We start from the raw sequence: 14747 nt of genomic DNA on the forward strand, positions 1-14747 counted from the left end.
CCAATAGGATTTAAACAGTTCTCATCCTATTGGCTGATTTTAATTTTTCAGCCAATAGGAATGCAACAGTACCCCAATATAAAAGGGGTTAGGTTTAGGGGTTAATATTTTAATTTAGTTTTTTCTGATGTGAGGCCAGCAGTTTAGGGGTTAATAGGTTTAGTTTAGTATTAGCGATGTGGGGGCCGGCAGTTTAGTTGTTAATAGGTTTATTATAGTAGTAGCGATGTGGGGGCCCAGCGGTTTAGAGGTTAATAGGTTTATCATAGTAGTAGCGATGTGGGGGGCCACCAATTTAGGGGTTAATAGCTTTATATAGTGTTGGCGATGTGGGTGGGCAGCAGATTAAGGGTTAATAGGTGTAATATTGTATTTGCAAAGCGGGAGGGTGGCGGTTTTGGGGTTAATAGGTGGTTTTTGGGTATTAGAGTATTTTGTAACATTTTAGTTATGAGTTTTGTGAAACATTTTTGTTTCACAAAATCCCTAACTACTGGTCTCAGATCACGGAATGGATCGTGATGGTATAGACTATAATGCAAGCATTTTATCCGGAATGCACAACAATGGCGCTATGAAAATCCCACATTCAAAAGTCATTTTTTGAGTGCGGAATGGAGAGTTGCGCTACAGGCTAAAACGCTTGCGGTATAGCTGTAGCGCAGTGACTTGTAATATGGGAGACCTGCCATTCCACATGCCATGGCAAATTTTTCAGCTGTATAGCCTTACCGCACCATACCGCAAAACTTGAAATCTAGGTCTAGGTTAGGTAAAAAAATGACCCAATCAGATAGGCTTCCGGTAGACAAAAGCAAGTTCAGGTAACAAGAAAGATTGGCAACAGAGTTCAGAGACAGTGTAAAGCAAACCCAGGAATAGAGGTAGTATCTAATACAAGCATGATGAAAATAATTGAAGGGCAAATGGTAAAATGATTTATGATGAGTCAGAAAAATCAATGTGAAATATATGTTCCATTATGTTTGTGGAAAAGTAAAAATTCCACAAGAACACAAACGTTAGCTGGAAGAAAATATAGCATTCAGCATTGTTCATAGATAATCCCCAAGATTACACAAAGAACAGGTCATTCTTTTTTTTACAAGTGAAAGTAATTTGATGATGATGTAATATGTGTTAAAGGACTGAGAGGGCTTGTGATGCAGTAATATGAACCATAAGAGGAAAATAGAAGGGCCTTGCTGCAATTATCAGAGTAACTTGTCTTTGATTATTATTATTTTTTGTTACAAGTATTGCTTTTATTATCTGTAATCATTCAGCAAACACATTACACAATGTGATTCTTTAGACAAACCAACATTACTCAGTCAGTTTTACCTATGTAAGCATGTGACGTTGGCCTTTTTAAATGTCTTTTTTTGTTCCTAGATTAACACTCTGTAAAGGTCAAAAATCAAACATAAGAGGATGAGTTGCCCATAATAAACATAGCCTTTGGCACAGTTCTTGTGCTGCATACTCACAACTGGTTAATCAGTAACATATTGTCTATATATAAATAATGCAGGCTTGAGAACTACAGAATTGTTCATATAAGCCTTTTATCTGTCTTCGAGTCTAGTTGATGTGATACGGGTTGGCTCCTCTTTTGCTGATTTGGAATATGATCAGAAAGATGTACTTAATTGGCACATTCATTGCCCTCCTCCATATGCACGTGGTCATCACTGATCAAGGTACAGTAAATGAATTAGGGAGTGTCCGAACTGATGGGACTTCATTTACATAAAATATTTTGTTTTGCTAAATGTCAGACAGCTTTAAAATTGTTTAAACCACCAAATTGAATTTGAATTAATTTAAATAATTTATATATACCATTAAAGGCAGCTCCAGAAAAGCAATGCAACACTGATCTAGCTGAACACATCTAGTGAGCTATTGAGATAATACATATGTACATAACCACCAATTACTACCAGTTAATTATAAGCAAGCAACAGGGAAGTAATAAAAATGCCCCAAAACATTTATGTCATTGTTCAGTAGTATATCTGTAATATTATGGAGTAAAAACAATGTCTATATAGTAAAGCTTCATAAATCTTGATTTTAAAGAATTTTGACTGTCCCGCAGATAAATGTACCACTGTGAAATAGGTAAAGTGCATCATACTGTAGTATGCCACAGTAAAACGAGACAGATAAACTGTGTATGAAATGGTTAATAAAAATAGAGAGATGGTACCCTAATAATTATTTTCCTCTTTATTAATGTAAGAAGCACATTAATTGCATATAATTATTAATATCAATGGACTATAAGGGGCCTTTTTATCAAGCTCCGTATGGAGCTTGATGCCTCGTGCTTCTGGCGATCCTTTAGGCTCGCCAGAAACCCAAGTTATGATGCAACGGTCTAAAGACTACTGCTCCATAACCTGTCCACCTGCTCTGAGGCGACGGCCAGACATTGCAGAAAATCAACCCAATTCAATACGATCGGGTTGATTGACACCCCCTGCTAGCTAGCGGCCAATTTTCCGCAAATCTGCAGGGGGCGATATTGCACCAGCAGTTCACAAGAACTGCTGGTGCAATGATAAATACCGACAGCGTATGCTGTCTGCATTTATTGATGTGTGGCGGACATGATTCGCTGTAGCGGATCATGTCTGTCCGCACCATGTTATATTGACCCCCATATCTGTGTTTTGTGTGTTTATTATTCTCAGTTGTAATATTGCCAAATATTAAATGTTGGAAAAAATAAAACCAATATCTGATTCCTATATATTTACTTCATTAACATATCTGATACAAGCTTGTGAAATCATTTGATACACATGATTTCCATTTTTGCTCATGTAAAAGATCAATTATATTAGTGATACAGTTGGGGTACATAGAAAAAAAATGTATGTCTACAGGGGTACTTGCTACCAAAGGGTTGAGAAACACTGGTCTAGGGTATTGTTTTTTTACAGCATGCTTATTTGGTAATATATTTTAAAGATGCCTAAAACGTGCTAATCAACAGAATACGCCTCTACAGGGACTCCATAGTAATGTGAGCAATCAAATTACTCTAAAGACTAGCAAACTGGAGCACAGTGCATTCTGCTGATAACAGCACAAGGAACATTCCAATTAAAGTTAATATCCAAAGTCCCTCAGGAATCCCATGTAGCCAGTGTTGATATTTAGTAAGCTCTCAGTCCAGAGAGCAAAAACAGTTCAAAATGTCTAGCACACAAGTATAGAGATTACAGAATCACATGATATCTCTTGGCTTAGATAGCTAGTTCTAGGTGTAAGCCTGCTTTTTTTATTATTATACAATTCTGTATTAACAGATTATCTTATATTCACTGCTAAAACAGAAGATGGACTAAAACCATTTTTTCTTCATCACCTTAATGTGTTTTACTCTTATCAGTGGGACATTTGAATCAGCATATTTTTCACAAACATGAGATTCATCTCTTGAGTGAGAGAATATATACAATTTTTATGTTACTCTATATACTCTAGAGAGGTTTTAGTGTAAACAGTCTAAAGCATAATAAAGAAGTGGGGGATACAATTCTTACATTAGATACTATAGTCCACTGACTATTGTAAGCCATATGTTTCAGTCTAAAGTTTGTTGGTAATATAAAAATACTTGTTTAGAACTAACAGGTTCAACAGAATTGATAAACAGATCTGCTAAAAAAAGCTTATTTATATTTTTGGCATTTTTGGCCAGCTGATAGCTGGTACATTGGCTTTCAAGAAAGATAACACCTTCCATCATTTCACAAAGCTGTCAGATTTTTATTTGGCTCTTGCAAAATTAATGCAGAGGAAGGTAGTTTCCGTGTCTCACTAAAGTCATTGCAAGCCAAATGATAATCTGTGAAAAATTAGGGGCGCAATCCGATATAGATCGTAGTTTGCGGCGCAAGCGAGGGAACCCCCGCCACCCGTAGTTTCAGCTCGCAACTCGAGCTATCACATATACGGCGCCGTCAGATGCTAAAGTGCCGTAAGTCGGATAAACCAGTGATGTCCAGAAATCTGCATAAGTACAAATTTCTGGAGTCGCTAGTGACTTACGGCACTTTAGAAACTGCTGGCGCATACAAAACCTGACTAAGTTATAAAATCTCCAGTACTGTCTAACACGCCTCCCAAACATAGCCCGACACGTCTAACCCTCTATCCGCTATCCCCCCTCACTCTCCTAATAATAAAAAATGTATTAACCCCTAAACCGCACCTAATAAAGTTATTAACCCCTAAACCGCCACTCCCGGACCCCGCCGCCACCTACATTAACTACCCCCTAATGTGAGCTCCTACCCCGCCGCCAGCTATATTAAAATTATTAACCCCTAATTTAAATCCCCCTACCCTGCCGCCAGCTATATTAAAATTATTAACCCCTAATTTAAATCCCCCTACCCCGCCGCCAGCTATATTAAATTAATTAACCCCTAATCTAAATCCCCCTATACCGCCGCCACCTATATTACATTTATTAACCCATAATCTAATCCCCCTACACCGCCTCCACCTATATTACATTTATTAACCCCTAATCTAATCCCCCTATACCGCCGCCACCTATATTAAATTAATTAACCCCTAAAATACTAAACTATCCCTACCACTAAACCTAAGTCTAACCCTACAAATAGCCCTGAAAAGGGCTTTTTGCGTGGCATTACCCCAAAGTAAACAGCTCTATTGCCAGCCCTTAAAGGGCTTTTTGCGGGGCTTTGCCCCAAAGTAATCAGCTCTTTTACCAGCCCTTAAAAGGGCTTTTGGCGGGGCTTTGTCACAAAGTAAACAGCTCTTTTGCCTATAATCTAAATCCCCCTTCACCGCCGCCACCAATAATAAATGTATTAACCCCTAATCTAATCCCCCTACACCGCCGCCACCTATATTAAATACATTAACCCCTAATCTAATGCCCCTACACTGCCGCCACCTATATTAACTATATTAACCCTAATTATATTAGGGTTAATATAGTTAATATAGTTATTATATTATATATATTAACTATATTAACCCTAAACCCTAAAAACAAACACTAAATTACAAAAAATAAAAAAAGATTACAAGAATTTTAAGCTAATTACACCTATTCTAAGCCCCCTAATAAAATAATAAAGCCCCCCAAAATAAAAAAATGCCCCTACCCTATTCTAAATTACAAAAGTTAACAGCTCTATTACCAGCCCTTAAAAGGGCCTTTTGCGGGGCATGCCCCAAAGTCAACAGCTCTTTTGCCTGTAAAAAAAAACACAATACTACCCCCCAACATTAAAACCCACCACCCACATACCCCTACTCTAAACCCACCCAAACCCCCCTTAAAAAAACCTAACACTAAGCCCCAGAAGATCTCCCTACCTTGTGTCGTCTTCACCCAGCCGGGCCGACCTCTTCCTCCAATCCGGGCAATGTCTTCATCCAAGCGGCAAAGAAGAAGTCTTCCATCCGGCGATGTCTTCATCCAAGCGGCAAAGAAGAAGTCTTCCATCCCGGCGATGTCTTCATCAAAGCGGCAAAGAAGAGGTCCTCCATCGGGGCGAAGTTTTCCTCCAATCTTCAATCTTCTTTCTTCAGTCCTCAGACGCGGAACATCAAGCTGGCCCGACGACTGAACGACGAATGAAGTTTCCTTTAAATCACGTCATCCAAGATGGCGTCCGTCGAATTCCGATTGGCTGATAGGATTCTATCAGCCAATCAGAATTAAGGTAACAAAATCTGATTGGCTGATTCAATCAGCCAATCAGATTCAAGTTCAATCCGAGTGGCTGATCCAATCAGCCAATCAGATTGAGCTCGCATTCTATTGGCTGATGTTTTTTTTTACAGGCAAAAGAGCTGTTTACTTTGGGGAATGCCCCGCAAAAGGCCCTTTTAAGGGCTGGTAATAGAGCTGTTAACTTTTGTAATTTAGAATAGGCTAGGGAATTTTTTTTATTTTGGGGGGCTTTATTATTTTATTAGGGGGCTTAGAATAGGTGTAATTAGCTTAAAATTCTTGTAATCTTTTTTATTTTTTGTAATTTAGTGTTTGTTTGTTTTTTTAATTTAGTTTAGTGTATTTAATTGTATTTTAGTTTAGAGATTTGTAGTTTATTTAATTTATTGATAGTGTAGGTGTATTTGTAACTTAGGTTAGGATTTATTTTACAGGTAAATTGGTAATTATTTTAACAAGGTAGCTATTTAATAGCTATTGTACCTAGTTAAAATAAATACCAAGTTACCTGTAAAATAAATATAAACCCTAAAATAGCTACAATGTAATTATTAATTATATTGTAGCTATCTTAGGGTTTATTTTATAGGTAAGTATTTAGTAATATATAATAACTATATTAACTATATTAACCCTAATATAATTAGGGTTAATATAGGTGGCGGCGGTGTAGGGGGATTAGATTAGGGGTTAATGTATTTAATATAGGTGGCGGCAGTGTAGGGGGATTAGATTAGGGGTTAATACATTTATTATAGGTGGCGGCGGTGTAGGGGGATTTAGATTATAGACAAAAGAGCTGTTTACTTTGTGACAAAGCCCCGCCAAAAGCCCTTTTAAGGGCTGGTAAAGGTGCTGATTACTTTGGGGCAAAGCTCAGCAAAAAGCCCTTTTAAGGGCTGGCAATAGAGCTGTTTACTTTTCAGGGCTATTTGTAGGGTTAGACTTAGGTTTAGTGGTAGGGATATTTTAGTATTTTAGGGGTTAATTAATTTAATATAGGTGGCGGCGGTATAGGGGGATTAGATTATGGGTTAATAAATGTAATATAGGTGGCGGCAGAGTAGGGGGATTTAGATTAAGGGTTAATAAATGTAATATAAGTGGCGGTGGTATAGAGGGATTTAGATTAGGGGTTAATAAATGTAATATAGGTGGCGGCAGTATAGGGGGATTAGATTAGGGGTTAATTAATTTAATATAGGTGGCGGCGGTGTAGGGGGATTAGATTAGGGGTTAATAAATGTAATATAGCTGGCGGCGGGGTAGGGGGATTTAAATTAGGGGTTAATAATTTTAATATATCTGGCGGCGGTGTAAGGTCTCACATTAGGGGGTAGTTAATGTAGGTGGCGGCGGTGTAAGGTCTCACATTAGGGGGTAGGTAATGTAGGTGGCGGCGGTGTAGGGGGATCACATTAGGGGGTTATACATTTAATGTAGGTGGCGGCGGGGTCCGGGAGCGGCGGTTTAGGGGTTAATAACTTTATTAGGGATTGCGGTGGGGGATCGCGGTTGACAGGTAGATAGACATTGCGCATGCGTTAGGTGTTAGGCTTTATTTAGCAGTTCGCGGTTGACAGGTAGATAGACATTGCGCATGTGTTAGGTGTTAGGTTTTATTTTGCAGGTAGTTTAGGGAGTTACAGGGCTCCAATAGACAGCGTAAGGCTTACTACGGCTGCATTTTGTGGCGAGGTGAAAATGGAGTAAGATTTCTCCATTTTCGCCACGTAAGTCCTTACGCTGTATATTGGATACCAAACTGCGCAGGTTTGGTATACCTGTCTATGGCCCAAAAAACTACGGGCGAAGGCAGAAATATACGAGCGTAACTTCTAGGTTACGCCATATATAGGATACCAAACCCGCGCAAAATTCGGCGTCGCCGGCTTTTGCGGGTGACGCTGCATATCGGATCGGGCCCTAGATTAGCAGCTTTTAGGTTGTCTTTTTCAACTGTTAACTGACTCAACTTTCTGCTTCACTTTCCTAGGTATAAAGAGCCAAAATGCCCTTTAAGGTCATGTTCAAAAAACAAAAATCCTTTTTTTATGAAGATAAACAGACGTATTTATTAAAAGTACAATTAATAATTCAATAATGTCTGTATTTAACAGTAATATTATTTTGTGTGAAAAATGTAAAATAAAGGTATTTGTAGTTATACGTCAATATTTTTTTTATGTATAAAAAAAATAAATATATATATACAGTATATATATATATATATATATATATATATATATATATATATAAAAACAATGCAAGGGGATTTGCACTCTCACTTTAAGGTAAAACACCAGGGTGTCAGGCACGTCATATTTTTGATAGTACAATATGCCCTTATGTTTATTAATTTCCCCTAATATTTGGCTAGATCACAAGTTTGGCGTTAGCGGTAAAAAGCAGAGTTGAGAGGTCCCAACGCTGCTTTTTAACGCCCGCAGGTATTACAAGTCAGGCAGGAAAGGGTCTACCGCTCACGTTTCTTCTGTGACTCGAGGCTGCCGTAAATCCCCTTACGTCAATTGTGTACCCTATCTTTTTAATGGGACTTGACTAACGCTGGTATTACGAGTCTTGGAAGAAGTGAGCGGTAGACCCTCTCCTGTCCAGACTCCTACCGCATTTAAAAATCAACCCCTAAACCGAGGCCCCCCCACATCGCAAACTATAATACATTTTTTTAACCCCTAATCTGCCGACCGGACATCGCCGCCACCTACATTATACCTATGAACCCCTAATCTGCTGCCCCTAACATCGCCGACACCTACATTATTTTTATTAACCCCTAATCTGCTGCCCCCAACGTCGCCGCAATCTAACTACACTTATTAACCCCTAATGTGCCAACCGGACATCGCTGCCGCTTTAATAAATGTATTAACCACTAAAACGCTGCACTCCCGCCTTGCAAACAATAGTTACATTTTATTAACCCCTAATCTGCCTGCGCTAACATCGCCGACACCTACTTACATTTATTAACCCCTAATCTGCCACCCCCAACGTTGCCGCTACTATATTAAAGGTATTAACCCCTAAACCTAAGTCTAAACCTAACCCTCCCTAACTTAAATATAATTTAATTTAAACTAAATAAATTTAACAAAATTAAATAAATTATTCCTATTTAAAACTATATACTTACCGATAAAATAAACCCTAAGATAGCTACAATATAACTAATAGTTACATTGTAGCTATTTTAGGATTTATATTTATTTCACAGGCAACTTTGTATTTATTTTAACTAGGTACAATAGTTATTAAATAGTTACTAACTATTTAATAACTACCTAGCTAAAATAAGTATAAAATTACCAGTAAAATAACCTAAGTTACAATTACACCTAACACTACACTATCATTAAATAAATTGCCTAAACTACCTACAATTAATTACAATTAAATTCAATAAACTAAATGACGGAAAAAAAAACCACACTAAATTACGGAAAATAAAAATAAAATTACAAGAAGTTAAAACTAATTACACCTAATCTAAGCCCCCTAATAAAATAAAAAAGCCCCCCAAAATAATAAAATGCCCTAACCTATACTAAATTACAAATAGCCCTTAAAAGGGCCTTTTGCGGGGCATTGCCCCAAAGTAATCAGCTCTTTTACCTGAAAAAAAAAGAATACAATACCCCCCAACATTACAACCCACCACCCACACACCCCTACTCTAAAACCCACCCAATACCCCCTTAAAAAAACCTAACACTACCCCATTGAAGATCACCCTACCTTGAGCCGTCTTCACCCAGCCGGGTACAAGTGGTCATCCAATCCATCCTGAAATCTTCATCCGATGGGCCAGAAGAGGACATCCAGACCGGCAGAAGTATTCATCCTATCCGGGCAGAAGAGGACATCCGGACCGGAAGAAGGCTTCATCCAAGCGGCATCTTCTATCTTCATCCATCCGACAGGGAGCGACTCCATCTTGAAGACATCCGGCACGGAGCATCCTTCCAGCACGACGACTAATGACGAATGATGGCTTTAAATGACGTCATCCAAGATGGCATTCTTCGAGTTCCGATTGGCTGATAGGATTCTATCAGCCAATCGGAATTAAGGTAGGAAAAATCCGATTGGTTGATTTAATCAGCCAATCGGATTGAAGTTCAAACCGATTGGCTGATTGGATCAACCAATAGAATTGACCTCGCATTCTATTGGCTGATCCAATCAGCCAATCGGATTGAACTTCAGTCCGATTGGCTGATTAAATCAACCAATCTGATTTTTCCTACCTTAATTCCGATTGGATGATAGAATCCTATCAGCCAATCGGAATTCGATGGACGCCATCTTCGATGACGTCATTTAAAGGAACCGTTGTTCAATGTTACTCATCGTGTTGGAAGGATGCTCCGCGCCGGATGTCTTCAAGATGGAGTCGCTCCTCGTCGGATGGATGAAGATAGAAGACACCGCTTGGATGAAGCCTTCTCCCAGTCCGGATGTCCTCTTCTGCCCGGATAGGATGAAGACTTCTGCCGGTCTGGATGTCCTCTTCTGGCCCATCGGATGAAGACTTCTGGACGGATCGGATGACCACTTGTGCCCGGCTGGGTGAAGATGGCTCAAGGTAGGGTGATCTTCAATGGGGTAGTGTTAGGTTTTTTAAGGGGGTATTGGGTGGGTTTTAGAGTAGGGGTGTGTGGGTTGTAATGTTGGGGGGGTATTGTATTCTTTTTTTTTTCAGGTAAAAGAGCTGATTACTTTGGGGCAATGCCCCACAAAAGGCCCTTTTAAGGGCTATTTGTAATTTAGTATAGGGTAGGGCATTTTATTATTTTAAAGGGGCTTTTTTATTTTATTAGGGGGCTTAGATTAGGTGTAATTAATTTAAACTTCTTGTAATTTTTTTATTTTCTGTAATTTAGTGTTTTTTTCCGTAATTTAGTTTATTGAATTTAATTGTAATTAATTGTAGGTAGTTTAGGTAATTTATTTAATGATAGTGTAGTGTTAGGTGTAATTGTAACTTAGGTTAGAATTTATTTTACAGGTAATTTTGTAATTATTTTAGCTAGGTAGCTATTAAATAGTTAATAACTATTTAATAACTATTGTACCTAGTTAAAATAAATACAAAGTTGCCAGTAAAATAAATATAAATCCTAAACGAGCTACAATGTAACTATTAGTTATATTGTAGCTATCTTATGGTTTATTTTACAGGTAGGGATTTAGTTTTAAATAGGAATAATTTATTTAATTGTAGTTATTTTATTTATATGTATTTAAATTATATTTAAATTAGGGGGGTGTTAGGGTTAGACTTAGGTTTAGGGGTTAATAACTTTATTATAGTGGCGGCGACGTTGGCGGCGGCAGATTAGGGGTTAATTAATTTAATATAGTTGCAGGGATGTTGGGGGGCAGATTAGGGGTTAATATTTATAATGTAGGTGTCGGCGATGTTGGGGGCAGCAGATTAGGGGTTAATACATATAATGTAGGTGGCGGCGGTGTCCGGAGCGGCAGATTAGGGGTTAATAGTATAATGCAGGTGGCGACGATGTCAGGGGTGCCAGATTAGGGTTTAATAAGTGTAAGATTAGGGGTGTTTAGACTCGGGGTTCATATTAGGGTGTTAGGTGCAGACATATTTTTTCTTTCCCCATAGGAAACAATGGGGCTGCGTTAGAAGCTGGACGCTGCTTTTTTGCAGCTGTTAGGTTTTTTTCCAGCCAGCTCAGCCCCATTGTTTCCTATGGGGAAATTGTGCACGAGCACCTTTAGCCAGCTTACCGCTACCGTAAGCAACGCTGGTATTGAGGTGAGGTGTGGAGCTAAATTTTGCTCTACGCTCACCTTTTTGCAGATAACGCCAGGTTTAAAAAAACCTGTAATACCAGCGTTGTCTTAAGAAAACTAAAAAAAAAAAAAAGGAGCGTTAGAGCCGCACAGCCTTACCGACAAAACTCGTGATCTAGCCGATTGTGTTCAGTTTCCATATACACAGATATCAACACAGTGCAGTGTCATGTATAATTTGTGCCATTCTTATGTTGATCTACCTTTGTTATGTCCCTACATAGCTCGTCACTTAAAGGTTCCATTAACATATTTGATGCTATCTCTACACATACCCTATGGGTCAATAGGCATGTAGGTGACCATGAGTGTATATATATATATATATATATATATACAGGGAGTGCAGAATTATTAGGCAAATGAGTATTTTGACCACATCATCCTCTTTATGCATGTTGTCTTACTCCAAGCTGTATAGGCTCGAAAGCCTACTACCAATTAAGCATATTAGGTGATGTGCATCTCTGTAATGAGAAGGGGTGTGGTCTAATGACATCAACACCCTATGTCAGGTGTGCATAATTATTAGGCAACTTCCTTTCCTTTGGCAAAATGGGTCAAAAGAAGGACTTGACAGGCTCAGAAAAGTCAAAAATAGTGAGATATCTTGCAGAGGGATGCAGCACTCTTAAAATTGCAAAGCTTCTGAAGCGTGATCATCGAACAATCAAGCGTTTCATTCAAAATAGTCAACAGGGTCGCAAGAAGCGTGTGGAAAAACCAAGGCGCCAAATAACTGCCCATGAACTGAGAAAAGTCAAGCGTGCAGCTGCCAAGATGCCACTTGCCACCAGTTTGGCCATATTTCAGAGCTGCAACATCACTGGAGTGCCCAAAAGCACAAGGTGTACAATACTCAGAGAGATGGCCAAGGTAAGAAAGGCTGAAAGACGACCACCACTGAACAAGACACACAAGCTGAAACGTCAAGACTGGGCCAAGAAATATCTCAAGACTGATTTTTCGAAGGTTTTATGGACTGATGAAATGAGAGTGAGTCTTGATGGGCCAGATGGATGGGCCCGTGGCTGGATTGGTAAAGGGCAGATAGCTCCAGTCCGATTCAGACGCCAGCAAGGTGGAGGTGGAGTACTGGTTTGGGCTGGTATCATCAAAGATGAGCTTGTGGGGCCTTTTCGGGTTGAGGATGGAGTCAAGCTCAACTCCCAGTCCTACTGCCAGTTTCTGGAAGACACCTTCTTCAAGCAGTGGTACAGGAAGAAGGCTGCATCCTTCAAGAAAAACATGATTTTCATGCAGGACAATGCTCCATCACACGCGTCCAAGTACTCCACAGAGTGGCTGGCAAGAAAGGGTATAAAAGAAGAAAATCTAATGACATGGCCTCCATGTTCACCTGATCTGAACCCCATTGAGAACCTGTGGTCCATCATCAAATGTGAGATTTACAAGGAGGTAAAACAGTACACCTCTCTGAACAGTGTCTGGGAGGCTGTGGTTGCTGCTGCACGCAATGTTGATGGTGAACAGATCAAAACACTGACAGAATCCATGGATGGCAGGCTTTTGAGTGTCCTTGCAAAGAAAGGTGGCTATATTGGTCACTGATTTGTTTTTGTTTTGTTTTTGAATGTCAGAAATGTATATTTGTGAATGTTGAGATGTTATATTGGTTTCACTGGTAAAAATAAATAATTGAAATGGGTATATATTTGTTTTTTGTTAAGTTGCCTAATAATTATGCACAGTAATAGTCACCTGCCCACACAGATATCCCCCTAAAATAGCTATAACTAAAAACAAACTAAAAACTACTTCCAAAACTATTCAGCTTTGATATTAATGAGTTTTTTGGGTTCATTGAGAACATGGTTGTTGTTCAATAATAAAATGAATCCTCAAAAATACAACTTGCCTAATAATTCTGCACTCCCTGTATATGTCCCATAGCATACTCCCTATATTGTGACTAGTGGGAAGATACAGGTATGTGAGTTTTAGTATACACCTATCACATCCACTTTAATACTTATATTATGCCACTTTAATGTCCCCCTTAATGTCATAGTCTGCTTATATGGCCAGCACCTGATGTTACTGTGACACTTTTTTTATATGCTTTTATATGCTTTTTTAAAAATGTTTTTCTGATGTTTTTCTGATATGTTTTTTGATATGTTCCTTTCTACCATTATATTTTTTATGCTCATAGTGCACTATATTTTACATAAGTAATGACAGTATGTCTGACTCTACTTGATTGTTTCTATAAAACTTTTCCCTCAGACAATAAGTAGTACATTGCGTATATGGCATGTTCTCGTAGTATGTATTTAATGGTAGACATATTCTCACTGACATTAGAATGAATACCGTATTGTATCTGTCATATCTGACATATTTTATATTTTGAATCACACGCATTTTGTTTATATTTCCCTTATAGCAGAATTAATACTTGATCGTATCAGACATATTGTAGATTCTTAAACATACCCTTTTTCATATTTTTAAACATATGCTTCTTTGTTTACCTTTGTATACACATCTCCTCATTGGTGGATCAGAGGCCTTAAGGGGCGTGATATGCTTATACGCACCACATGCTATTGGTAGTGTAGAAAGAGAGACCGCCCACTCTATTCCTATTTGTCACTTTGTGGGCATGACATTTACGTCACGCATGCTAAAACTTACGATACTAACAAACAGTGAGGGTGACTCTTGTGCTAGCATGATAGGAGCTAGAATATCAGGTACTTGTGTCCCTTCGCTCAGGCAATGTTACAAGGGCCACGTTCGGGCAACGCATACCGCCAGCGCCAGCACATAGGCAGTGGTGATGACGTGGCGCTGTGGATATATCACCAGTTAGGGAGCTTTGACAAAATGCTCCCATCGCAACGTCACCACACATTGACAGAGTAGTAGGCATGCGCAAAGAAATCTGCATAGTAGAAACGCTTTTAATTGCATGCAATATTTCTAATACCTTTTAAGTATTAGAAATAATGCATGCAAAGAGAAACGTCTCACATATGAATTGTATATTTGTCACGAATACCTCATGATTTAGCTGCTAAGGGGTTAATTCTCTTTAGCCTGTGAGCTAAAAAAGATTTGTTTTTGAAGAAGAATTGTGTCCTGTGTCTGTTTGTGTTTTCTTTGAAGTGCCAGGAGCCTCATAAATACTCTGTAGTAT

General features: G+C 38.7%; 1 protein-coding gene across 1 annotated transcript in view; it reads left to right on the forward strand.

Annotated features, from left to right (window-relative positions):
* The first annotated feature begins 1571 nt into the window (after positions 1-1571).
* Positions 1572-14747, forward strand: part of LOC128638607 (beta-2-glycoprotein 1) — a 192939-nt gene continuing 179763 nt past the window's right edge. Inside the window, exon 1 of the mRNA XM_053690663.1 lies at positions 1572-1703. Coding sequence (XP_053546638.1) covers positions 1631-1703 — 73 coding nt within the window. The 5' untranslated portion in view covers positions 1572-1630. The remainder of the gene's footprint in view (positions 1704-14747) is intronic.

The sequence above is a fragment of the Bombina bombina genome, chromosome 8 (assembly GCF_027579735.1).
Source record: "Bombina bombina isolate aBomBom1 chromosome 8, aBomBom1.pri, whole genome shotgun sequence".
Lineage (NCBI taxonomy): Eukaryota > Metazoa > Chordata > Amphibia > Anura > Bombinatoridae > Bombina > Bombina bombina.